The 26972-nt window shown below is 45.8% G+C and overlaps 1 protein-coding gene across 3 annotated transcripts in view; it reads left to right on the forward strand.

Moving 5' to 3' along the window:
* Window positions 1-26972, forward strand: part of CD99L2 (CD99 molecule like 2) — a 94417-nt gene that overhangs the window by 41353 nt on the left and 26092 nt on the right. Inside the window, exons 2-8 of one of the 3 annotated variants that reach the window (XM_061598941.1) lie at window positions 10292-10357; window positions 11003-11041; window positions 13312-13404; window positions 14763-14846; window positions 15313-15405; window positions 17978-18013; window positions 22665-22730. In XM_061598941.1, the coding sequence (XP_061454925.1) occupies window positions 10292-10357; window positions 11003-11041; window positions 13312-13404; window positions 14763-14846; window positions 15313-15405; window positions 17978-18013; window positions 22665-22730 (477 nt within the window). The remainder of the gene's footprint in view (window positions 1-10291; window positions 10358-11002; window positions 11042-13311; window positions 13405-14762; window positions 14847-15312; window positions 15406-17977; window positions 18014-22664; window positions 22731-26972) is intronic. The other 2 variants (XM_061598942.1, XM_061598944.1) reach the window with 2 other exon arrangements.

Consider the following 26972-nt stretch of genomic DNA (forward strand, 5'->3'; position numbering starts at 1 on the left):
TTTGCATGTTGGAGGTCCTAGTTCCAGTCCCTGGTATCTTAGGTTAAAAGGATCAGAGGGCAGAGGATGTGAAAAACCTTTGCCCAAGAACCTGGTAAGCTACTGCTGGAGTAGAGAATTCTGAGCTAGTTGTACTTAGGAGCTGTCTAAGGCTGTCTAACTCTATTTTGGGAATAGAGTTCAGCACGTTGGACAGTGTTTTGAAAATTCAGACTAAAACCTGGAGTAGATCCCATTGCCCCACTGACACGGAGCCACCATGCACTACTGGTGTGTAGAAACTAGCCTACTGTACAAGGTAAAATTTGCATTGGTTGCTCCACCCACTTTTGCATCTAGCCCCACCCAGCACTGGCATGTGGCCATTGGGAGGTTTACCAGAAGGGAGTGCAGCCCTTGCTCTGACAATGGTTCCCCACCCCAGGTCTATTGTATGTTATGTTTTTATTGAATTTTCTTCATGTAAAAAGTCCTGGGAGCTCTTTCTTTTCCTTTTTGGATCAAGGGAAATAATATAAATTCCTCAAATAAATAAATAAGAACGTCCCTTTAAAAACGCATCCCGAACTGTAAAATGAATCTGAAGCCCTGAAGTTTTCCCCTGAAGCCCTTGGACACAACACTCAAGTTCCCTCTCCCAGTAGCTCGTTACAGCAGCTGCATTATCCTGTGCTAAAAGCCAACCTGTTAATTGCATCACCTTGGAGTATAATGAATCAGCGTCCTTAACATTTATTTAATCATGGAGAGACAGGAAAGGAAAAAGGGGGCTTGTGTGATGGAGAAGGAATGGGGAAAACCTTTCTGGAATACAAATGCAAACTCACTGCTGTTGCTGAGGCCCTTCCCTTCAGCAAGGTTTAAATATTTTATTGATCCTAGGATTAGAAAGTGGTACAATGGTGTGTGTATATATGTGTGTGTGTGTTCATTTTGCATTCTCGACGGCAGGAGTTGTTTTTTTTTAATCTATAGTTTATAAGGTTTTTCACATTACTGCCATAAAATAGTGCAGTCCCTCATTCTCCTCCGAGATCCCTTCCCTTCCTCTGCCCACATGGCCCCCTTTTCATTTTTGATGTTCACGGTATTCAGGCTCACAAGCTTGGATAAAGGCAGAGATGTGAAGGCCTGGGGAAAAAAACAGAAAAATAAATTGGAGGAAAAAAACTAAGTTTTTCTTGAAATTTTCCATTTTTTCCAGAAAAAAATGAAAAAACCTGCCCCCTCCAATTTTTTCATTTTTGTCCTGAGCCTTCACATCTCTAGATAAAGGTTAGGATAAACGAGTGTCAATGCTTTGTTGGGGCCCCAGATTAACAACCGTTAAGTTGGAGAAATTTCCAGCCCTGCATTGTGCCTCCTGCTGGTTGCAGGTATTCCTCGGCAAAGAGTTCCAAACATGGGCTCCAAATCTCTTGGAAGCTTTTTAATGTAGTTTATAGAGCAGGATTTTCTCATGGGCTGTGAATTGCAGGACACCTTGCATCCAGCAGGGGTTCTATTTCTGCAGCTGGCTTGTTCTGCTGTGGCGGGGCAGAGCAACGGAGCCACCCTCTCGACTGTAGTGGCAGCAACTTTCCTGGACAGGACTGGGCAAGAGCGGGACTGTGTAGCAAAGTTGGGGCTGTGCAGATGCACTGGTGGGTCCAGGTGAGCTGCAGCAATGCTGGTGTCAGGAAATCAGCTGCACCCCACCGCACCTGTCAATCACCTGGTGTTATAATGGTATCAGGTAACCTGCTTTTGCATAGTGCTCTGCAAACCCCAACAAGCAATGTGCACGGAAACCCCAATGATCAGCTGAGCACTGGGACCCAGCTGGGTCTTTACTTGCCTCACTCCTGTCGTCGTATATGATATCAAGTGTGGGGCAGGTAGGCGTGGCTTGGCCCAAACACCCTGGTGGGCCAAACCAGGGTCAGGGGATGGCGGTCCTGATGAGGCCCATGGACTGGAGATTCCCCACTGCTGATGTACAGTAGGGCCCCACTCATAGAGCGGGTTATGTTCCGGACCTCTGCCGAAAAGCGAAAACCGCTGAAAAGCGGAACTCATTGAATAGAACGATGCGCGACGCCCAAAAACCGCCATGAAAGCGGAACAAGCGCCGTATGAGTGGGAATTTTGTCTAATTGCGTCTAATTGAGACCGCCGCATTAGCAAAGCGCTGTAAAGTGAATCGCTGTAATGTGGGGCCCTACTGTATAGGAATGGTGCTGTAAATTGTTTTCAAGTTGCTCCTCGTATGTATGCTTGTTTTCCAAGCGGAAGAAGACCACATTTGTTGCTGAACAGACTGTGATTCCTCATGACCAGCATTTGGGGGCATCTTTGCCCCTCCCTCCCCAGCTCTCCTGCCCCCCACCTGCATTGAAATGTTGACACTTGCTTCCTGCCAGCCCCGGTGCCTTTCCCCATTGTTGCTGGCCTTGTCACTCGAGCCTTAAATTTATTCATGAAAGATGCCAGAGCTCAGGTGGCAGCAGCTAAATCCATTTAGCAGTTTGGAATCAGAGGAAAGCTGTTTGAACGTTCTTCTCTCAGTGCTGGCATTACTTAGCAGGCTCAGAGGATATTAATTACTCCACGTGCTCAGAGATGTAAAATTCTGAATTTATCAAGACAAATGCATCAAGAGTGGATCTTAAGTCAACAGTCGCTAACATGGGAGTCAAATAATACGACTACCAATAAAAGACTCCCAAATGAAGGATCAAAGCTGAATGGTCCCTGTTGGAACAACAAGCGATGCAGGGGTGGGAAACCTGGCCCATGGCACTTGCCTGAGGCCACGCCTCCTCCCCTGGCCACACCCCTCACTGGCCCTGCTCTGCACCTTCCCTGAGTGCTTTTTGACTGGCTGGAATGTGTCCCTCTTTGCTGGTATAGCACAGTGGGGAGGAGATCCTGGCTGGGAGTCCAGAGTCTTTGAGTTCAAATCCCCGCTTGTGTCTCCTGGGCATCAAGGATCAGCTAAAGATCACCCCCACAGCGAGTGGCTCAGGGGTTACATGCCCTGCCACCTGTGCAGCCGTGGGCAAGCTGCAGAGTCCCAAGGAGCCCAGTTGCCCCCCAGCTGGCAGTTGCGGACAAGAAAGTGGCTGGCTTGTGCAGCTGTGGCAAGCTGAGCACACCCTAGCCAGCTGGGGAGGACTAGCCTCAGAGGGAGGCAATGGTAAACCCCCTCTGAATACCGCTTACAGTGAAATCCCTCTTCATAGCATCGCCATAAGTCGGGATCCACTTGAAGGCAGTCCATTTCCATTTTTGCTACCTGGAGGGAGGCTAGAGAAGGGTGTGTGGATGTGTGCAGAAACTAGCCTATTCTGCAAAAGTAAAATGTACATTCCTTGCCCTGCTCACTCTTGCCTGTGGCCCCAGCCACCACTGGCACGTGCCCCCTGCCCCAGGTTGCTCACAAAGTAATCAGGCCCTCAGGCTGAAAAGAGTTCCCCTGTCCTAGTTTAGGGTGAGCAATGGCAGGGCTGGCCCTGCTATGAGGCAGAATGAGGAAAGTCTCTTCAACAGCATGTGCTGAGGAGCAAGAAGGGGTCACGGCGGTGTGTGCTACATGGCCTGCCCCGCGGGCCTCCTAAGCTCACCTGCTGCCTTCGGGTGCAGTGGAGGACGCTGTCTTGTTGCCATGGCCAAAATATGATTCAACTGCCTCTCTGGTTGGTTTTTGTACATAGGAGAGCGGCCATCTTGGAATGGCTTGGGATGGCCCTGAGTACGGGGGGGGGCGGTTTAGACAGAGCAGGCAGACTTAAAACAGCAGGGCCCCGCTTTTCAGCGTTCAGCTAATATGGTGGCTTTCAGTTAGAGTAAGGCCCCACTCATGCGGCGCTTGTTCCGCTTTTATGGCGTTTTTCGGGCGCCATTTTATTGACGGAGTTCTGCTTTTGGGCGGGTTTCGCTTTGGTCTGGAATGTAACCCGCCATATGAGTGGGGCCCTACTGTATGTGTGGCCTCTTCTTTGTTTTTCTCTAGAACCCTGAGGCCCACCAGTCCAGGGCGAAATAGCGACTTAGGCCCCATCTGTGCCATACATCCGTTATTCCACTGTTATTCCACTGTTAACACTGGAATCCTGGGAAGTGTAGTTTGTGAAGGGGTCTAAGAGTTGCTGGGAGAGCCCCCTTCCCTTCACAGAGCTACAAGTCCTCCAGTTCCCTGGGAAGAAGGATTGATTGTTAAACCACACTGGAGATTGTAGCTGTGTGAGGAGAACAGGGATCGCCTAACAACGCTCAGCACCCTTAACAAAATGCACTTCCCAGGATTCTTTGGGCCCAAGAAGCTGTTTAAAGTGATATGATACTGCTTTAAATGTTTATTTATTTTATTATTGATTACATTTATATCCCACCTTTTCTCCAAGGAGCCCAAGGTGGCACACATGATTCTCTTTCCTCATTCAATCCCCACAGCAACCCTGTGAAGTAGGTTAGGTTGAGAGGCAGCGACTAGTCCAAGGTCACCCAGCTTCATGGCTGAGTGGGGTTTTGAACCCTGGTCTCCCAGGTCCTAGTCCAATATTCTCTTCTAACCACTTCACCACTTAGTACCGATGGGGCCTTAGAAGGGGAGGGGGGAGTAGACATAGAATTAAAGGACAGGGTATCTCTGAGTGTATGTCAGCCCAGGGGTTTGTTTCCAAAATCAGAACTCAGATCACATTCCTTTCACACAAAAATCCATATGAGGGACCCCTCCAGACATCCATTTCATTGCGTACTCATGTTGATTTGTGTTCATGATGGGACTGCTTTCAATACTGTTTGCGCCTGCCTAAGTTTTTGGGTAGTTGCACTGCTTCATTTCCAGTCAGTGCATATCCTGTAACTTCCTGCTGAAATTCTGCAACTTCTCATACCACCCATATTTGTGTGTGTGTGTGTGTGTGTGTGTGTGAAGTGGGACGGAGTCTTTCTTTTGTTGTGCTGTAGCCCCTGTGGTTGTTGTTATGTGCCTTCAAGTCGATTATGACATATGGCAACCCTATGAATCAGCAACCTCCAAGAGCATCTGTTGGAAACCACCCTGTTCAGATCTTGTAAGTTCAGGTCTGTGGCTTCCTTTATGCCATGGAATCAATCCATCTCTTGTTTGGTCTTCCTCTTTTTCTACTCCCTTCTGTTTTCCCCAGCATTATTGTCTTTTCGAGGGAATCATGTCTTCTCATGATGTGTCCAAAGTATCATAACCTCACTTTCATAATTTTAGCTTCTAATGATAGTTCTGGTTTAATTTGTTCTAACACACAATTATTGGTTTTTGTCGCTGTCCGTGGTATCTGTAAAGCTCTCCTTCAACACTGCATTCCAAATGAGTTGTTTTTTCTCTTATCTTCTTTTTTCACTGTCCAGCTTTCACATCCATACATAGAGATTGGGAATACCATGGTCAGAATGATCCTAACTTTAGTGTTCAGTGGTATATCTTTGCATTTGAGGACCTTTTCTAGTTCTCTCATAGCTGCCCTCCCCAGTCCTAGCCCTCTAATTTCTTTGACTATTGTCTCCATTTTGGTTAATGACTGTGCCAAGATAATGATAATCCTTGACAAATTCAGTGTCCTCATTGTCAACTTTAGAATTACATAAACCTTCTGTTGTCATTACTTTCATCTTCTTGATGTTCAGCTGTAGTCCTGTTTTTGTGCTTGCCTCTTTAACTTTCAACAGCATTTGTTTCAAATCATTACTGGTTTCTGCTAGTAGTATGGTATCATCTGCATATCTTAAATTCTTGATATTTCTCCCTCCAGTTTTCACACTTCCTTCATCGTGGTCAAATCCTGCTTTCTGTATGATATGTTCTGCGTATAGATTAAACAAATAAGGTAATAAAATACACCCGTCTCACACCCTTTCCGATGGGGAACCAATCGGTTTCTCCATATTCTGTCCTTACAGTAGCCTCTTGTCCAGAGTATAGGTTGTGCATCAGGACAATCAGATGCTGGGGTACCCCCATTTCTTTTAAAGCATTCCATAGTTTTTCATGATCTACACAGTCAAAGGCTTTGCTGTAATCTATAAAGCCCAGGGTGATTTTCTTCTGAAGTTCCTTGGTCCTTTCCATTATCCAACATATGTTGGTGATATGATCTCTGGTACCTCTTCCTTTTCTAATTCCAGCTTGGACATTGGCATTTCTCGCTCCCTATAGGGCAAAATCTTGAGCGTTACTTTACTTGCATGGGATATTAAGGCAATAATTTGATAATTACTGCATTCTCTGGGATCCCTTTTCTTTGGAATTGGGATACAGATCGAACGCTTCCAGTCTGTGGGCCATTGTTTAGTTTTCCATATTTGTTGACAAGTTTTTGCCAAAATTTGGATAGATTCAGTCTCAGGAACTTGTAGCAATTCTATTGGTATGCCATCTGTTCCTGGTGATTTGTTCCAAGTATTTTAAGAGCAGCTTTCACCTCACATTCTAAAATTTCTAGTTCTTCATCCTATGGTTCCTCCATGAATGAACCTATCATCCTTGCATCTCTTTTATAGAGTTCTTCAGTGTATTGCTTCCATCTTCCTTTTATTTCATCTCTGTCAGTCAGTGTGTTCCCCTGTTGATTATTCAACATCTCTACGCTTGGTTTGAATTTCCGTTTAATTTCTCTAATCTTTTGGAATAGGACTCTTGTTCTAGCTTTTTTGTTGTCCTATTTCTATACAAACCCTCCAGATACGGTGGAATCATCGGAGGCCCGCTGTAATCAGTTTGCCGATCACTTCCAGAATAAGATCTCATGTATCCGCCAGGACCTAGACTCTCAAGTTATAGCAGTAGATCCTAGTGAGATGTCCGGAGCACAGTCTTGTCCTGTTTTGTTGGATGAGCTTCAGTTGGTTCAACTCAAGGACGTGGACAAGGTGCTTGGACAGGTACGTGCAACCACTTCGGTACTGGATCCTTGCCCCTCCTGGCTGATAAAAACTAGCAGGAATGGAACAGGTAGCTGGGCCAAGGAAGTGATAAATGCCTCTTTACGAGAGGGAGTGGTCCCAGGCTGTCTGAAAGAGGCAGTGGTGAGACCACTCCTGAAAAAGCCTTCCTTGGACCCAGACAATTTTAACAGCTACAGGCCAGTGGCGAATGTTCCATTCCTGGGCAAGGTCTTGGAACGGGTGGTTGCTGGCCAGCTCCAGGCGCTATTGGATGAAACTGATTATCTAGATCCATTTCAATCGGGTTTTAGGCCCGATTTTGGCACTGAGACAGCCTTGGTCTCCCTGTACGATGACCTATGTCGGGAAAGAGACAGAGGGAGTGTAACTCTGTTGATTCTCCTTGATCTCTCAGCGGCTTTTGATACCATCGACCATGGTATCCTTCTGGAGAGGCTCGCGGAGTTGGGAGTTGGAGGTACTGCTTGGCAGTGGTTCCGCTCCTACTTGGCGGGTCGTCTCCAGAAGGTAGTGCTTGGGGAACATTGCTCGACACCGCGGGCTCTCCAATATGGGGTCCCGCAGGGGTCAGTTTTGTCCCCCCTGCTTTTTAATATCTACATGAAGCCGTTGGGAGAGGTCATCAGGAGTTTTGGAGTGCGTTGTCATCAGTATGCTGATGACACGCAGCTCTACTTCTCCTTTTCATCTTCTTCAGGTGAGGCTGTCGATTTGCTGAACCGTTGCCTGGCCGCGACAATGGACTGGATGAGAGTTAACAAACTGAAGCTCAATCCAGACAAGACTGAGATGCTGTTGGTGGATGGGTTCTCTGATCGGATGGTGGATATATACCCTGTCCTGGACGGGGTTACACTCCCCCTAAAGGACCGGGTTCGTAGTCTGGGAGTCTTTTTAGACTCTTCCCTCTCACTTGAGGCTCAAGTAGCCTCGGTGGTTAGGAATGCGTTTTACCAGCTTCGGTTGGTAGCCCAGCTACGTCCCTATTTGAGTAAAGAGGACCTTACATCAGTGGTACATGCTCTGGTAACCTCACGTTTGGATTACTGTAATGCGCTTTACGTAGGGCTACCTTTGAAGACAGTTCGGAAGCTACAACTAGTGCAAAATGCGGCGGCCAGATTGCTGACAAGGACCAAGCGGTCCGAGCATATAACACCTGTTCTGGCCAGCTTGCACTGGTTGCCAATATGTTTCCGGGCTAGATTCAAAGTGTTGGTATTAACCTATAAAGCCTTATACGGTGTGGGACCACGATACCTTGCGGAACGCCTCTTCCGATATGAACCGGCCCGTGCACTACGTTCTGCTACGAAGGCCCTCCTCCGGGTTCCAACTCACAGGGAGGCCCGGAGGGTGATGACAAGATCTAGGGCCTTCTCAGTGGTGGCCCCTGAACTATGGAACAGTCTCCCCGAGGAAGTACGCCTGGCGCCGACTCTGCTCTCCTTCCGGCGCCAGGTCAAAACCTTCCTATTCTCTGAAGCATTTTAAGTTACACTGATTTACTTTTTAAAATGTTTATTGTATTGGATTGATGATTGTATTTTAGTATTATTTTGTTATTCATTGTATTTTTATGCTATTTTATGTTCACCGCCCAGAGAGCTATTGCTAGTCGGGCGGTATATAAATCTAATAAAACAAATAAATAAATAAATAAATAATAGTTCTCTTTGTCTCTACCTACTAGTCGCTGCATTATTGCATTTAGGGTTCTGACCGTGTTTCTATCTCCTTTTGCTTTCCTTCTCTCTTTAACCATTTTAAGAGTTTTGTCAGTCATCTGTTGAGGTCTTTATCTCTTTTTAACTAGAGGCATTGTCTTTTTGCATTCTTCCCTGATGTCTCTGACTGCAATCCATAGTTGTTCTGGTTCTCTATCAACGGAGTTTAAAGCCTGAAATCTGTTCCTTATTTAATCTTTATATTCTTCTGGGATGCTATTTAAATTGTATTTTGGCATTATGCTTTGTTGTTGTTCTTTAGCTTTACTCTGATTTTTGATATGACCAGTTCATGACCTGTACCACAGTCTGCTCCTGGTCTTGTTTTCGCAAAAAGTATGGAACTTCTCCATCTTCTGCTACCAATTATATAATTAATTTGATTCCTGTATTGACCATTTGGTGATGTCCATGTGTACAGTCGTCTTTTTGGTTGCTCAAAAAATGTGTTTGCAAGAAACAAAAGACCCTCTGGACAGCAATAATAATATGGCAGCTTTGGGAAAGCATCCCAGAACAACTAATAACGCAGAATAAATCCACCACTAATGTGCTATTATTGTGTTCAGGAGATGTTGCAGAACATACCCGCAATAAAAACAACAGTCTAGAGGGGCCTTTAGTTCCTCAGAGCTCTCTTCATTTAAGCAGCCTAGTTTGGGGGATCTAAGGTGTGTGTGTCGGGAAATGTTGCTATTATTAAACAACTGAGAGTCAGAAATCCTTGTTTATCTGCTGCAAATCATCCAGAGATCTACCAGTTGATCTGCCCAGCCCTGGTTTGGGAAAGATGCAGAGTGCTTTTTACATCAAATATACTTCGCATATGTCTATTCCGTTTCTTGAAGGAGGGCTTTCTATTGCAAGGAACTGGATTTTGTGAAGTTGTCTCTATGGCAGTTTCCCTCCCTTTCAGGATTTTTAGTACAAATATAAAATTATTATCCTTTGTCTCAGAATGCGCTTTGCTGAAAGATGCAGTATTGGGTGGGTGGTATTTCCCCCCTCCCCCGTTTTGTCAAATGCTGTGCCAATATTTTTACAGTGCTTTTCCTCCAAACATATAATAATCAGGAGAGCGTCTAAAGATGAGTGGCATGTTGGGAGATGAATCAGTAGGCTCTGCCTTGACAAACATGAGCAAAGTGTGTATTTATAGACCGCATCTGTTTAGAGAAACAAATAGGGACCCTAAATGCTGACTTGCTGTGCAATTTGACAGGGAGAGATTCTGAGGAAGTGCCCCAGCCCAAAGGAAGGGTCAGTTTCGGAAACATGTCACAAGCTGAAGCAATGTGGGGGGAATGCATCCTGCTGTCATCTGTTGTCAGTGGTTTCTTTGCATCCCCTGTTTGGTTGATTAGCCGCTGGTGGTTTAGTGGTTAGAGTGTTGGACTGAGATCTGGGAGACCAGGAGGTTAAATCCATAGTCAGCTAGGTAGTTCACTGGATGATCTTGGGCCAGTTGCTGTCTCTCAGCCTAACCTACCTCACAGGGTTGTTGTGAGGATAACATTGGGAGGGAGAGAACTATGTATCTGTCAATTTGAGATCATTTTGAAGGAAAAATGGGATATAAATGTAACCAATCAATAAATGAATAAGACGTGAAACCCATTTTTATTCTTTGTTTCTAGGATATGCTGACGATCGTGACTTCAGTTTAGAAGATGCACTGCCTGATGGCCTTCCGACAAAACGACGTAAGTTGCCCTTGTTTGGCGGGGGGACAGGCAGGGAGAGCATAGTGTGTGCAAATTGAATTGTATGACATATTTGCGTTTTCACGGATGGAGGCGCCTCCCACAATTATTGACAACTTGAAAAACAGCATGGATCCTGTGTGTCAAAGCTAGACGAGCCCTGAACACCACACTACGACTTGACAGTGGCATATTCCATGTTAAAACAAATTTAATTAATACTGTGATTGTGGCTTCAAGAATTGACTTGATAGTTCTGGCCAAGTGCACAGCATTGTCTTTCATCAAACAGTGCCTCTTGAGTCCTCACAAACATGGCACGAAGGACTCTCAAGCCTGTCTTAGACATCATAATGGCTACTGGAAACGTTACGTTTTAAAAAAATGAAAATGTCTGGATTCTAGCCTTTTGTTCTTGGTGTCCCATCTTCCACCTTCCCCTGTTGTTGCATGCAATCACAAAAGTTTGTTTCCCAGTCCCGAGTGTTCCGCAAAACGTAGTTTAAGGCTGCAGTGCTGTGCACGCTTACTCTTGAGTAACTCAGTGGGACCGCAAGACTGTCTGACTGCAGCTTATGAGCCAATGGACTTGTTTTAATGCTTCATCAAATTAATATTTCCTTCCCTTTCTTTGTTTTACTATAGCTACTCAGAAGCCACCTAAAAAGCCATCTAGTGGAACAGGTGAGACAGAAAGGGGCCATAGCTCAGTGCTTTGCATGCAGAAGGCCATCTCTAGATAAGGCTGAGAGACTCCTGCCTGAAACCCTGACAAGGCAACTTCCTGTGTTCCTATTTTGAAATCTCTTCTTTAAAGCAAAGCAACGGATCTTCTGTATTCTACCATTGCTCAGAAACAAATTATTGAGAGATCTGCAAATTAAGGGTGCTTCCAGATTGCCCCATTTTGCAGGTGGTATTTATTCACACCAGCAAATTCAGGATGCACGATTAAACTTTATTTGGAGCTCTTGTGCAACAAACCTGCCCCCCCCAAATCAGTTGTGCTTCCTGCAATCAGGAAAGTGACGGGGGGAAAGCAATGGGAAGTGTGGGATAACATTTGCTCGATGCAACATCGTCTAACAGCCCTGTAAACAAATCAAAATGAATGCTCAATAAATAGGTCACATCGTCTAACCTCCCTGCACTCTTTGGGCAAGCAAATTAAGATGAATGCTCAATGAACAGGTTATCTGGAAACAACCAAAGCCAGAAAAATGGCTGTTTCCTGTAGGGACGAGTAAGTGGTCCAGGGTAGGATGGGCAACTTCTGATTAGGAACGGAGGAGCCTGACAGACTGGCGAGTCCAGAACTAATTGCAAAAGCTTTCTGTGCCTTGGTGGGACATAGGAAGCTACCTGATACAGAGCAAGACCATTGGTCCAACTAGCTCAGTATTGCCCCCACTGACTGGCAGCAGCTCTCCTGGATGTCGGGCCAGGAGTCTCTCTCATCCCTACCTGGAGATGACAGGGCCTTCTGCATGCAAAGCAGATGCTCTTCCAGTGGGCGACAGCGTTGGCGGCTCATGCTGGCTAATGCAGCGAGAGGAGGCTGTGGCTGGTTTGTAGGAGTGGGTTGAAGAAGGAACTCAGGGAAAGGAATGGGGAAATGAGTCCCAAGGCCACAGCTACCACCAGAATCGACACACTGCCCCACCCGTGCCCACCCCACCCCTCTCAGCTCAAGAGAACCTGTGGAGGGAGGTGACAATGGAGGAAGCACACCCATGGCAGCCCCCAGCCCCTAATATCTCACGTGCATGATGTGCTGCGGTGGGTCTTTGCTCAACAAACTGGCTCCTTAGAGTGTGGGCCACACCAGGGGTGGGTTAATGGTAAGTGCCTAATAGGAGCCCTGCTAGAGCTCATCTAGGCCAGCACTCGCTTCTCACACCGGCCACCCAGATGTCCACAAGAAGCCTGCAAGCAGGACCTGAGTGCAACAGCGCTCTTGCCACTTGTGATTCCTAGCAACTTGGGAGTTGGGGGCATGGTGCCTGTGACAGTGGAGGTGGAACATAGCCATCATGGCTTACCCTCCTCCCGAAATCGCTCTGAACACCGTGATAAGGCTTCTATCAGCTGAGAAGGGTTTGTTTCAAGCATAATTTCACCTGCTTGTGGGCTTCCACCATCTGGTTGGCCGCTGTTAGAACAGAATGCTGGAATAGATGGGCCTTTGGAATGATACATCTGGGCTCTTCTTACATTATGTTTTGTATCTGGCTCTTCTCTCCCCCCCCCTCCACTGGCCATTATTTGGCACCTGGGTCCAGTTGGTGCACCTTGGGGTTAAGAACATAAGAAAAGTCCTGCTGGATCAGGCCAGTGGCCCATCTTGTCCAGTATTCTGTTCTCACAGTGGCCAATCAGATGCCTATTCTGGAAAGCCCGCAAGCAAGACCTGAATGCAAGAGCACTCTCTTCTCCTCCAGTTTCCAGCTACTATTAAAACACACACACCCCAATGTTAGATCCTGTGAGCCTAATGTATGTTTACTCTGGGGCTACATAGTCTGTTTTCTAATAAAATAAAATAAAATAAAAATCTGGCTTTACAATAAAAATAATATATTTCTGGCATCTAGCCTGGAATTCTACATTTTGTGCCCCACGAAATCTGGCACCAAGTACCAAAAACTCAATTAAAAATAAATAAAATGGCCAGGCTGTTAAAAGAAAATTACCTGGCAAGTGTATTTGAGTGGGAGATTCACTGTGATGAAGACATCACAGCAGGCGTACCAGCGACAGGAGTGTCTGTGTTTTAGTGGAGTGTCGTCCCTGCTTATCCGCAAATCTCTCTGGGCTGCCTTAGGGAGCTGCTCTTTCGTTATGCCAACCTGACATACTTCATAGGGTTGTTGTTTCCTTGGAGGAAAGAAGATACACTGTGCGGAAAAACCAAATAAACTGTGGTTTGTTTGTGTGTGTGTGTGTCTGCATAGGTGACTTGGCTTTGTCTGACTATTTTGACACCACGCCAGAGATAACAACAAAATCAGCAAAGGCGACCACTGGCCCTTATCCAAGGAAACCAGGCAAGTCCATCCTTACTCTGCTAGTTTTATACCAGCATGGGGAACCTCCACATGTTGTTGGGTGCAACTCCCATGAGCCCCAGCCAACATAGCTAATGGTTTGGGATGATGGGAGCTGTAGTCCAGCAATGTCTGCTGGGCCACAGGTTCCCCACCCGTTTTATATCAAGGGCACCCAAAATTCCCCAATCATCAGAGCTGCCCACTGTCAACCGTTCATAGGATCATAGAGTTGGAAGGGGCCTATATATCCACGGAGTCCAACCCCCTGATCAGTGCAGGAATTTGTAGGATCAAGAACTGTGTGATGCAGCAGTTCCTGCTCTTGGTCTATTTCAGTTTCTCCACTTGCCTCCCCTTCCATTTGGAACAGCAATCTCTCTCATCTCCCCATTCTTGTTTGCTTTGCCTTCTTTGAAGGGGTATGTCTACACCATGACCCAGCTCATGTGTACACAATAAGCTTCTTGCACTATTGATTTGTAATAGTCCTGTTTGAGTGTTTCCAGTAACATCATGTAAGAGTGAGAACTGGGTTGTGCCTGCTGGCTCCACTCCTGTTATGGTGCCCTGTTAGCTCCGCCTCCTCTGTCCATGTGTTTGGGGTGCGGAGGGAGTCTGAACAGTTCCTTAGCCGAAGTGACGCTACTGAAAACGCCCTGTTCTTGATAGCCACCTACCTCACTTCACTTGGAAGGGACAGCCAGGGCGGGGCTTCCGAAGAAGGCCTTAAGGCTCAGGTAGGCATAAGCAGAAAGAGAAGGGGTTAGGCGTAACCTGGTGCTAAGCCATTTAGGGCCTTGTAGGTTAAGACCCTACAGCTGGTATAGCACCATAGGGAGGAGAGCCTGGCTTGGGAGTCCAGAGTCTGTGAGTTCAAATCCCAGCTCGTGTCTCCTGGGTGTCAAGGGCCAGCTAAAGATCACCCCACAGCGAGTGGCTCAGGGGTTACGTGCCCTGCCACCTGTGTAGCTGTGGACAAGCTGCATAGTCCCAAGGAGTCCAGTTGCCCCCCAGCTGGCAGTTGCGGACAAGGAAGGGGCTGGCTTGTGCAGCTGTGGCAAGCTGAGCACACCCTGGCCAGCTGGGGAGGACTAGCCTCAGAGGGAGGCAATGGTAAACCCCCTCTGAATACCGCTTACCATGAAATCCCTATTCATAGGGTAGCCATAAGTTGGGATTGACTTAAAGGCAGTCCATTTCCATTTTGTCCAGGTTAAGACCAGCACTTAAAATTGGGCCTAGAAATGGACTGCAAGTTAGCGCAGCTGGTAATACCTCTTGCAGTGTTTCTGTTCCCTGCCCTCTGGACTTTTGTGGCTCCAGGGTAACCTTCCATTGTGTTCTCCTGTCTTCAGACGACAGCCGCTGGAATGTGATGCATACCACCACCACCACTAAGCAGCCCAAAACGACCAAGGCGCCACCCAAGAAGACCCCAGGTAAATGCTCACCTCTACAGAGTGCACGAGACATCCAGGACTAATACCAGAAATGTGCCAAGGAATTTCTTTCACTCCTTCCAGAAAACATTATCTTCACTAGCAAGCCAATTTATGTAGTGCTCCGAGGCTTGTGCTATTACAAATCCACAAAAGCTGCAGCTCTGACATCCTCACGCCCATCAGTTTTGCATAAAGTTTGGTCAGTGTGGTAGAGACTATCCAGGAGCAAGGTTGTCCTGAGCCACGTCAAAAGAGCAATAATTCGTTCTGCTCTCCTTGTTCCTGCTTTGGCTTCAGGTGGGAGCATGCTAGCATAGACATCTCGTAAGCATGAAGACTGTCTTACAGTATTCCTGCCAGTTTTTTCTGTGTGCATAAACCTCCCCAGTTCAAATTATTAATGATGATTTATGCTTTAGAGCAATAGATTCATCTGATAGGTAATCAATGTATTATTTTATAGCCAAAGACCCAATGGATTTAGACTTATCTGATGCCTTGGGTGACCATAATGCTGGGCAAGGTGGTGGAACACCTATCGTAAATCCTGGTGGAGGTATGTTGATAAATTTATATTGGTTTTTGTGCTTTGCTTCTACATTTTTAGAAGAGCTAGCCAGTGTTTTCCTCACACGTTGAATACCCCAGTCACTTGAATACCTCAAAATACGGTGGCTTATGGGGGAGACCAAATTGCTCTTGTGTGGCACATTCCCTTCTGGGCAATCTTCCAGGGACCACATGCAAACGGCGGGTGGGGCCAGAGGCAAAAGTGGGAAGAGCAATAAATGTAAATATTACTAATTGGGTGTTAGGACTGTCACTAGAAGCTAAAATGATGAAACTGAGGTTATCGTACTTTGGACACATAATGAGAAGACGTGATTCACTAGAAAAGACAATACAGTAGGGCCCCGCTTCTTGGCGCCCTGCTTTTTGGCGTTCCGCTAATACGGCGCAAGCAGGGCGATCAGCTGGAGCGGGGGCTGGAGCTCCCCGCACTCCAGCTGATCTTGCCAGAGGAGGGGAAGATCAGCTGTAGTGTGCTCCTCCTCTGGTGCGATCAGCGGGTTAGGTTCCAAACCCCCCGTGCTACAGCTGATCCGCTTTTCGGCTGTTTCCGTATAAGGGGGGCCCTGCTGTAATGCTGGGAAAAACAGAAGGCAGTAGAAAAAGAGGAAGGCCAAACAAGAGATGGATTGATTCCATAAAGGAAGCCACAGACCTGAACTTACAATATCTGAACAGGGTGGTTCATGACAGATGCTTGGAGGTCACTGATTCATAGGGTCGCCATAAGTCGTAATCGACTTGAAGGCACATAACAACAACAAAACCTTTGTACAGGAGGCCAAATTTTATACATACTGACACACCCCTCTCTATCCTTCAGTCAGAGGGAAGAGGCATTATCAGAGTTCAAGGACATATTCAAGCCAGGCAAAAACACTTGGGGTGAGGGGGTCTGGGGAGAGTCCCGAGGGCCAGACAGAGGCCTGGAGGGCCACATTCATCCCCTGCACCTGAGGTCCCTCATCCTTGCATTAGAACCTTTGTTTCACCAGGACCTTGCTTTGCAGCCCAGGTTTGGATGTTTAGTTTGCACATTTATGAATTGTTGTTCTGCAGACACCTGCCCCCCAGAAGAAGTACGTGATGATTTAAAAAAAAAAAAAAGGCAAGAAAACCAGCCGAAAGCTGTCAAATGACAGTAAACACTCTGCAGCACTTGCTCAACTTGGTACCTGATTAAAAGTGTAGGCCGAAGGGCTTCCTGCAGGAGCCCGCAGCAAAAAAGTTATCCACTACACAAATGTATACCAGACCACTTACCTGTTCCTCCAAATGGAGTGGCTGCTGTTTGAGGCAGTTTTGGGCGAGCAGGGGCCAAACGGGCTGACGGAGGAGGCCCTGCTTACTTCCAGCCACAGACATCTTACCAAGCAGATGGAGTGAGTGATATAGTGGTACAGCTCAGTGAAGAAAACTCTTCTTGTCTTTTATGAAAATTTGAATAAAAATTATTGTAAAAAAAAAAAAAGAAAACTCTTCTTGTCAGTCAAAACCGGGTTGGAAGAACCCATTTCTCATGAATTTGCTGTGCCAACGCTTTAGCCATTTGGGGGCATATAGGAGGACTGTTCATGTTGCTACAATAGGGAAATTTGTGTTTTGAGTTAGCTGAAGTCTTGGGGTGGGTAAGAAAACAGGACACCTTCTCTAGGTAAAATGTGACTCACCCAAAGGCTAGCCCAACCAAGAAGGCTGGAAGTCACTTTCAACACATGCTCAAGACTGCAGTGGGAGAGAGTTCTATTACTATATGTTGTGGAGTAGAGATGGTCTTATAATAGTAATGGAAGAGCACTCTCTCTCTCTCTCTCTCTGCCGGTAGGTAGATCACTGTTATTTCACATGTTTTATAACTGTGGCAGTATGCCTGTGCTGTCAGATCATGGGATTCCCTGCATGAACCAACAGCACAGGCACAGTGGTCCTGCAACAAAATGTTGCAGTGTGGAGTGTTGCTATTCAGGATTCCAGCCGTTCCATTTCATTCTTCATCCCCGCCCCCCCCCCCCGCTTCCCAACAATCAACATTCTGTGGCCGTTGACCATGCTTAGTTCTCACTGGGCTATTTTGGGATTTCTCCCCACTCCTGTTTTTTTCCCTAAAGATATTTTGGACTTCTGCAAGCCTTGGGGTTCCGCCAAGCCAGCTGATGCCTCCCACTTGTATATGGCTGGTACTGTTTTGGCTTCATAAGCAGTGGCTCCCACATCTAGAACATCAGAAATAGAAGGAACAATCAGGTCGATACCTTGCCTTGAGAAACATGTTGTCCTAAGTTTTTAACCCCTCCTTCCCATCACATTGCTTACTTGGCCAGATAAATTTCCTTAAGGTTCAGTCATGTCTCCTCCTGTCTTCCCCTTCCCAGTGTTCATATAGATAATGCTAAGAAAATAAACAGATGTGTTGGCAGAATGTTCATGTTATTGATACCAACTTGCACTCTTTGTTTTTTTAAAAAAACATGCTTAATTTGCTTTCATCGTGTTGCAAAACCTAAATCAACAGCTGCTATTTTCTGTGATCAGTTAATGAATAAAGAATCCTGTTCCAGGCTCGAAAGGTAGAGATGGAAGAGGTGGAAAACCTGGTAAGGAGTCTTGGATTGGCTCCCAGTTGCTCCCTTTCCCCTTCCTTTTACAAACCTTTGTTTTTTGCAATCCACTTCTTCTAAGCGCTGAAAAGTCATCCTGCTACTTGTCTCCTGCTCTGCACAACGCACTGCGGGAATTTTATGTGCTGGATACCTCTACTAATTTTCCCTATTAATTAGCATCCTCCAGCCTTCCTTTCTTGTATGTTTCACATTTATTATTGACCGAGTCAATCTCAGATCTTGTGTGTTGGCCACTTACACTTTTTCCCCCCTCCCAAAAATCATATTCTTTTATTGTGTGATTTCAACATTACAATTTGTAACACATTAAAAATTAAAAAAAAAAAAGAAAAGAAAAAATATTTAAAAAGAAAAAGTAAAAGAAAAAAACAGAACTAAGTTAAATCAATCTGCAAACTATAAATTACAATCAGGAGTGGGTAAAAACATAACTCCATGTACATAGCCAAAATATTTTTTTCCGTCTTAGTCATTTTGAACATGACAGCTGTGCTGAAGTACCTTACTGATTTATTCCGTGTATTCACGGAATCAGACATCTGACCTCACTGCTTCTTTACCTTCTCCATTTACCCAATTACCACAAAGTTTTATTAAAGTGTGCTGTATTTCTACATAGACCAAGGGTATTATACAGCCACGAGAGTGGCTGAATACTATAGTCAGCATGGATTTTTTGCATTCCACAATGTTAAATTGAAAATACCCCCATGCCATTCTGATGTTTCCCATAAACTCATTTCAAAACAAAACCTTACAAAACATATAGTCCTGAACTCAGAAACGCTTGCTTAACAACCCTATAAATTTTCACAGCGATACACAAAACAGTCAGAGAGATTTGAGAGTTCAAAGTGTAAAAAGAGAGAGAGAAAAACCAGACCCCTTTTGGACTTTTTTCTGTCAGAGTTCTCATAATTTGTTGAAATTAATTAAAAATCAGCCATGTTCACAGAGTACCTGTAAACCTATTAGTGACCTTGCTCCATACTCTGACCTTCATCTTCTGCATTTTAAGTTAAAAAAATTTCTAGCTGATTTTTAATTAATTTAAGAAATTTAGCATTGAACTGAATGATAATGTCAGGCATGCTCAGTAAGAACCAACTGTCAGTTTTCTAAAAGCCAGACTCACAGCTGCTGGGCTTGCCTAATCGGGACCATACCCGCACCAGACCTTTATTTCACTTGAGACAGTCATGGCTTCCCCCAAAGAATCCTGGAAAGTGTAGTTTGTGAAGGGTGCTGAGAGAAGACTCACTCCTGTTCCACTGAGAGAGCTCCAGTGGCCAGAGTGGTTTAATAGTCAGCCGCTCTGATTGAAGCTTAGTGAGGGGAATAGGGCGTCTCCTAGCAACTGTCAGCACCCTTCACTAACTACACTTCCCAGGATTCTTTGGGAGAAGCCATGACTGTCTAAAGTGAAATAAAGGTCTGGTATGGATGTGGCCAGTGACAGCTTTGGTTTAAATTTTAGTAGGAGACTACATGTGCCTGCTGTAGAATAAAAAGGTGGGGGAAACCCTGAAAAAGAGTTACTGTTCACAGTGTTTTCCTTTTGGAAAGCAAAGGGGCTTCCCCTCTGCCCAGTGCTCACCCATCCAATCTCCTCCCCTCCCCCTTCCTCACCTCCCTGCCACTCCCCCAGGTCAGTTTCACCTATCCTAAGCATGATTGCATGGGAGTAAATCCCATTGAACTCAATAAGCATGCAAATGATCAAACCTGCCCTCCCCTCCTCCTCCCTCCCATCACCTCCCTTTTGCCCCTTCCCTCCCCCTTCCTTCCCAAAGCTTGGCTACAGCTCATGGCTTGATGAGAGCAAACCAATCCTTTGTCCCTGGTTCGGATATAACCTTAAGCCGGTGATGGTGGTTTGTATCCTCTGCCCACTAGCAGAGAGGAGCAAAACAGACTAGAAAGGCATAGTTGCAGTAAACCATTAACCGTGGTTTAGTGTGATGTGTGAACAATGCCAGTGTCACACAGTTGTAAAGTTTAGGGATAGGGAACCTGAGGCCCTCCAGATGTCACTGGACTACACTTCCCATCACCCCTGATCATTGGCCATGCTGGCTGGGCCTGTCAGAGGACAACAGTTCCTCACCCCTGGCTTAGAGCTGCGTCCTTCCCTGTGTGGAGAGAGCACAGGGGGAGGAGTGTCCAGGGAACATTTTTTTGATCTCCTCTACCTAAAGCAGCAATTCCTGGCTTTTACTCTGAGGGCTGAATGGCCAAGAGAGCTGCTTGCAGTCAGGGTTCCAGTGGGCTAACTGGATTATTGCCCCAGCTGTTGGAGTCATCATCGGGGCACTTCCTTATATTCTCCATCCAATGGGGCCTGGAAGAAGGGTTTGCTTTTTAGTCCTCCTCTGTCTTTCCCAGCGCTTTCTTCTCTGCTTGCTCCTTTCACCTCCCCAGTGCCATCCACTGTTGTGGGTTTCTCACTTGCTTTCCGCCACTCACAGTGTTATGTGGGTGCATTTGGCAAACCTGTACGTGAAGTGCTTGGTCCCGATTTCCAAGCAAGCAATAACGCATTGCTCTGGGTCTGTCTTGCATGCAGCCGAATGCTAATCAAGCCGTTGTTTCCCCAGCTGGGCACAGCCAGAGTACGGAGTATGTTTCTCTCCTCTTAACTACCGGAAGGTTTCTTACACAACATTAAATCCTAAACGATTGAGTTGGTGCAAGCTGGCTGCAATACTAGAAACCCTTGAATTTTTTTCCGGCTGGCCTATATTAATATCTGCTGTCAATCTGTCATGTTTTAAATAGTTTATTTTTATTTTTATCTGTTTTTTCAATATTTGTTTTGAATTTTATGTTTTGTAAGCTGTCTTGTGAGAGTACGTAGCCTTGAAAGGTGGTTTCAGAATACTAATAAAGAATAGAGTCATGAGGTGATGAAATGGGCTGTATCACTTCAGACTGCAGAGGGCAGGGGATCAAATTTTTGAATCCTCCTTTTTGTAAACATGCACACATCCACGTTACTGCAGGTAGAGACTAGCACTGCAAAAATGAACTGGCCTAGAACTTCTATACCCACTGTTGTAGTGGGTTTTTTTTTTATTTGCAGGGAGTTGGTTTTACATATGGATGCATTCAGAAAGGATGCCCCTACCCATAGCCTGAAATGGAACACTTGGATAGCTAAAAAAAGAAGACAGGGCTTTACTAGTTGTGTAAAGAGGGAAGTTCAGCGGGTTTAGCTTGTCATGCCAGGTGAACAAGAAGACAGGGCTGTTGTACCTTTAATAGTTGTGTAGAGGAGCAAGTTACACTTGCCGAAATGTCCTGTTCTGCACATGTGTTGTCCTCTTCTTTGCCTGGTATGACAAACTAAACCTGCTAAAATTCCCTCTGCACAACTATTGAAGCCCCTGTGTTATAATTTCTCTCAGCAAGGCACACGTTGATCCATCTTGCGCACTTAATTCAAGGTACATGTGTTATGGTATGGTCATACTGGCCACTGGAACTGCAGTCAAGCTACAGGGTATTCATCAGTGTTTCCAGGAAGAAACACTTAAAAGAAAAACCAGGGCTTTCCATTTCTAGAAGTGCTTGTGGGTAGTGATATGGTTCCCATAGGACAGTTTTACCAGGATCTTTCCTGCCTTGAATTCCATAAGGCAGGAGTGGGGATCCCATAGCCCTCCAGATGTTGTTGGACTACAACTCCCATAATCCCCAGGCATTGATCATGCTGGCTGGGGCTGATGGGAGTTGGAATATAACACCTATAAATAGTAATAGTAATAATAATTGAAATAAATGGAAGTGTTTATGTTTTTATATTAATTGTTGGTTTGTATTACTGTAAGCTGCTCTGGGGACCTCTGTAGTCAAAGATGGGGTATATTTTCTTCTTCTTCTTCTTCTTCTTCTTCTTCATAATAATAATAATAATAATAATAATAATACCACAACTCTTGACTACACAGGTCCCCAGAACAGCTTACAGTAATACATAGTTAAATTCTAAACCAACAATCAGTGCACAAACACTTCCATCATAGGAAAAACACAAAAAGCAACAACAACAACAAATCCAGCAAAACCACAAACCAGCAGAGTAAAAATGGAATGGCACAATATCAAGCCACCGAAGGGTGCTCAAATAGAACAATTTTCACTCTCTGTCTGAGTGTGCTAAAATGAAGACAGAGAATCTGATGTCACTGGGTATGGAATTCCTCACTCTGGAGGCTGCTGTCTGTCTTCAAAGGCAGCCCCGTGTAGAGCAAGTTACAGTAGTCCAGCCGTGGCAGCCAATGATGTGAAGTACTGGTGGGGATGCACAGAGTAATGATACCACAATATGGAGTAAATTGAATTAGCCATTGCAGAAGAGGGGGTGCTCGACATGGACCTGCGTTTTTAGACAGCCAATTCTCCATTTTCTGTAACTTTTGCTTCTGCCCACATACTAAGTACTTATTTTCCAATCACTACCTAATCACTACCAAATCAACTAAGAAATGCTTCTTTTCCTCCTGGATGTGATACTTAAAGCCACAATACTTTTGCTCATTGTTGAGACCAAAAATTAATGAAGTTTTGAACTTAATTATTTTATGGACTAATGCATGCAATTGCATTTCTTTAAACTTTTCAGGATTTTCAGATGATGACTTGACTGGAATTGTGGAAGAAGGTGACTACCATCCAGATAAAAAGAAAGGTAGGTCCGCTTTCATTGCTCAGTTAAAAGGGTTCCAAGATATTCAGCATCCCCATCCGTAACATCATGGCCTTGTTTGGACATAATACTAAATCATAGTTTAGCACCACAGGACAAGTTTTCATGGTCCCTCCTCCCTCTCCTCATCTGGATAGCTTCAAGGGGATCAGAGGAGGATGCTTTCTGTTCTAATTTGACCACAGTTTGTCATTATGTCTGAACTGGGACAAACTGTGGTTAGTTTCAGCTATGGTTTGTCCAAACAAGAAACTTCAAACCACAGTTTACAATCTTGGCTTGCTAGCCACAGTTTCCAGTTGAGACATAATGACAAATGGTGGTTTTCAGAGAACAGAAGGAAATGCTTCCAACTTCCTAACAGCCATACTGGAGGAGGAGAGGGAAGGCTCACCCAGGATTGTTCCCATAACATTACATCTACATGAGGCCAGTGGATTGGATCCAGATTAAATTCATTGAATTTGTGATTTAGCTTCAGTGCCACTGAAATCATAAGTAATGTGTCATGACTTAACTAGTGATGACTTGATTTCAGTTGCTCTTGGATCCCATTAACGTACAGCACAAGCCTATGCAGGTTTACTGAGTAGTAAGCCCAATTGTGTGGACACAATGTAGCTTATTCCCAGGTAAGTGTGTATAGGATTGCAACCTCAATCTGGATGCAATCCGTTGTTTTGGAAACAAGTCTCACTGATTTTGGCAGATCTTACTTCTGTAAATTGGGGTAGGATTGCAACACAAGAACTGTAGCTAGAGACAAGTTGGTAGGTCGTGGAGAGCAAGCAATTTCACTCTTGGAAAGCAAAAGCAAAACCCAATTAGTAGTTGGTGTTCTTTCTTTAATGTTGACCCCCACTGTTTTTAGTATTCTATGGTTTTATTTGTTTTATATTTTAATTATTTCTATTTAGAAAAGACAATTTCCCCTCTAATTGAGAAATGAATGTAAAGTTGTGGTGGATAAATGAATTCTCCCTTCCATGGGCCCATTGAACCTAGTGGTTAAATGAATATTTTTTTCAGTGGAAATGGGTACGTTCAGAAATGTGTCCTAAGTGTATTATTTGGCTGTTACAGTCAGCAGTTATGCTAAAGATGATTGACCTGAAGAATTTGTTATTCTGAAATTTGTTACATTTCTTTTCCTCCTCTCCATAGTGCCCCCCCCCCACTTCTTGGAACTTGGTGAACACAAATGGGCCTTTTTGAGCATAACACTAAACTGTGGTTTGCATTATATGCGTGACCCCCCCCTTTCCCGTCCTCCTTTGGTGCAGCTGCAAGGAAGAGATTGGAAGTTTGTGGTTCTACTATTAAACGAACCAGAGTTCCCTTGGATCAAATCTTGGTTTTTATGATATAGCTTGTTCACTAACCTTAGTTTAAACTAACCAGAGTTCTCCTGAGTTCAGACACAAAAGGGAACTATGGTTAATTTAACAGTGAGAAGAGATCCTTTCCATCTCCTTTTTGTAGATGCCCCAGAGGAGGAGAAGGAATGGGGAGCACACAGCCTGAGGCTCACACACATAACAATATGCCACAGTTTAGCAACACATCCAAACTGGCTCAAAGAGGAGCTCTGTTAGATCAGACCAAAGGTCTGTTGAGTCCAGTAACTAGTTTCCTACAGAGCTCAACTGGGAAGCCCACAAGCAAGGCAGGAGCCCTCTCCTGCTCTTGCTCCCAGTAGATGGTGTTCTATGGCATGTTGTCTCAGAACACCAAAGCTTCATTCCGCTAAATGGCCAATCTAAAGCAGGGACAGGAAGCCTTCTTCAGGCCAAGGGCCACATTCCCTTCTCAGCCAGTTTCCAAGGGCCATATGCCAGTGGTTGACTGAGTCAGAGGCAGAAATGGGTGGAGCAACCGATGCAAACATTAGTGTGTGTCGGGAGGATGAGCTGGGCTCCTGGGGGGTTGTCAGAAGAGGATTCAAATGGCTGGCAGAGGGAGGAGGGAGGAACTTACCCTCTGTGGAGCAAAGCCGAAACAGAGGACATGCCAGAGATAGGGTCGCCTAGCAACGGGGAGCCTGAGAGCCTTGAAGTTTTAGAATCCCCCCCAGACATTCCCAGGCCCTCCCTTCTCCGCAGCTCAGAGCAAGAGGGAGGGCTGATCACAGCAGAAAGGCGGAGAGATGGTTTACCCTTAGCCCCTCCTTTATCACCCATAGGGGAATCGGACACTTCAGAAGAGGAGGAGGTGATGCCTCCCCCCTCACCACGCACACGCAGACGGTTGAAAAGACAGGAGAGAAGGGTGGGGAAGGCGGGCAGTACCTGAGGGGGAGTTAAGGAGGAGCGAAAAGTTGCACGCCCGTTTAACCCCTTCTTAAAGAACAGGCGGGAAGCAGCCCCTTGCTCTGTCAACTTTCTCCCAATGTCGCAGGACCTGTATCCCTGTATTGCTTCATGAGAAAGCGCAGTCTTTGTTGGACATTACTCTACTAAAACACGAATTAACTACAACCTCTGGTCTGGTTCCTGAGTCGCATCCTGGGCCTGACAGCTTGACAGAACCACCTAAATCACCCTCAACGCTCTCTTCACTTGACTGGGACAAGACGTCAAAGGGAGCAGCGGGGGGGACGAACCCCACTTCTGAGACGGAAGAAGTGAAACTCTTGAAGACTAAGGTAGCTGAATTGCAGACGGATGTCCAAGCCCTGCTAGCAGCAGTCAAGGCGCTGAAGACGGATAATCAAACCTTGAAGGCCACGATAGACCAGATGCAAACAGCCCCTCCAGCTGCCGCAGTAAAGGTTCCCATTGGATTGCCCCCAAAATACGCGGGACAAAGTGATCAGTTGGCAACTTTCGTGGCTCAATGTGAGTTATATCTGGATGTCAGGCACATGGAGTTTCCAGACGATGGGGCTAAAGTGGCCTTCGTGATTAGCCTCCTGGAGGGAGAAGCTGCAAAATGGGTGACTCCGTATCTTGTGAGAAAAGATACTGTCTTAAGAAGGTACAGAGGATTTATACAGGAGATGACCGAGATGTTCCAAGACCCGCAAAGAGCTGAAACAGTAGCGCGGCAACTAGGCGCTCTGAAGCAAGCTAAAGGGACTGTTTCCGAGTACACTAACGCTTTTAAAATTCTGTCCCAGGAAACTGGTTACAATGACGCCGCCCTGATGTTTCTGTACCGGAGTGGATTAAATGCTGAAATCCTGGATGAGTTGGCCAGGACCTCCCCCCCCGCTGACCTACCAGGGCTCATCCGGCTATGCCTACAGATAGATCACCGGATGGAAGGAAGGCGCCTGGAAAGGAAGCAGGAGGTCCCGAGATACTCAGCCTCGGCATCTCGCAGCAAGACCCTTCCCTCTGCAGGAATGGCAGGTAATGCAGCTGAGGGACAGGGAGGGGCTAGGCCAAGACTGTCGGAAGAAGAAAAGGAAAGACGCCGCCGAGAACGTTTATGCTTTTATTGTTCAAAGCCGGGCCACGTGGCCAGAGACTGTGGACTAAAAGGGGGGAAAGCTGAGCCGTCGGGAAACTAGAACACCCAGTCCACGTGCAGGCCGGTGGACTGGAGGCAGCGTTGTATAAAGGCCCCCCAACGATCCAACCTCCCTCAAAGGGGGTGTTGGTCTTGCCTATTCGGATTACAACTTCCAGAGGAGTGGTGTTTAATTCCACTGCCTTAATTGACAGTGGAGCCTCCACAAATTTTATTGATGTAAAGTTAGTCAAGCGTCATGGAATTTCCCGGTGGAAACTGAACGCTCCCCTAGCTGTGGAGACTATCGATGGGAGACCCCTGAAGTCAGGAGGGGTGACACAAGCCACGGAGGAAGTGAAACTTCAAATCCCCGGGCACAAAGAGTTCATTTCGCTATACGTGTCAGATCTCTCGAACTTTGAGGTGATTCTGGGAATGCCCTGGCTAGCAAAGCATGAACCCACAATAAGTTGGAAGGAGGCGGTGGTGTGGTTCACCTCACAGTATTGCCAGGAGAACTGTCAACCTGAAGGAATCAAGAACACCTTAGCGGGGGCAGTGCAAGAGATCGAGCAAGTGACCCTGCCGCCAAAGTATGAAGAATTCAAAGATGTGTTTGATGAAAAGGAGGCAGAGACTTTACCCCCCCACCGCCCTTACGACTGTGCGATTGATCTAGTGCCAGGAGCCAACATTCCATCAGGGAGAATCTACTCTCTCACAGAGATTGAGAGGGAGGCCCTGAAGGAATTCCTGGATAAAAACCTG

Source organism: Rhineura floridana, chromosome 16, assembly GCF_030035675.1.
Source record: "Rhineura floridana isolate rRhiFlo1 chromosome 16, rRhiFlo1.hap2, whole genome shotgun sequence".
NCBI classification, from domain to species: Eukaryota; Metazoa; Chordata; class Lepidosauria; order Squamata; family Rhineuridae; genus Rhineura; species Rhineura floridana.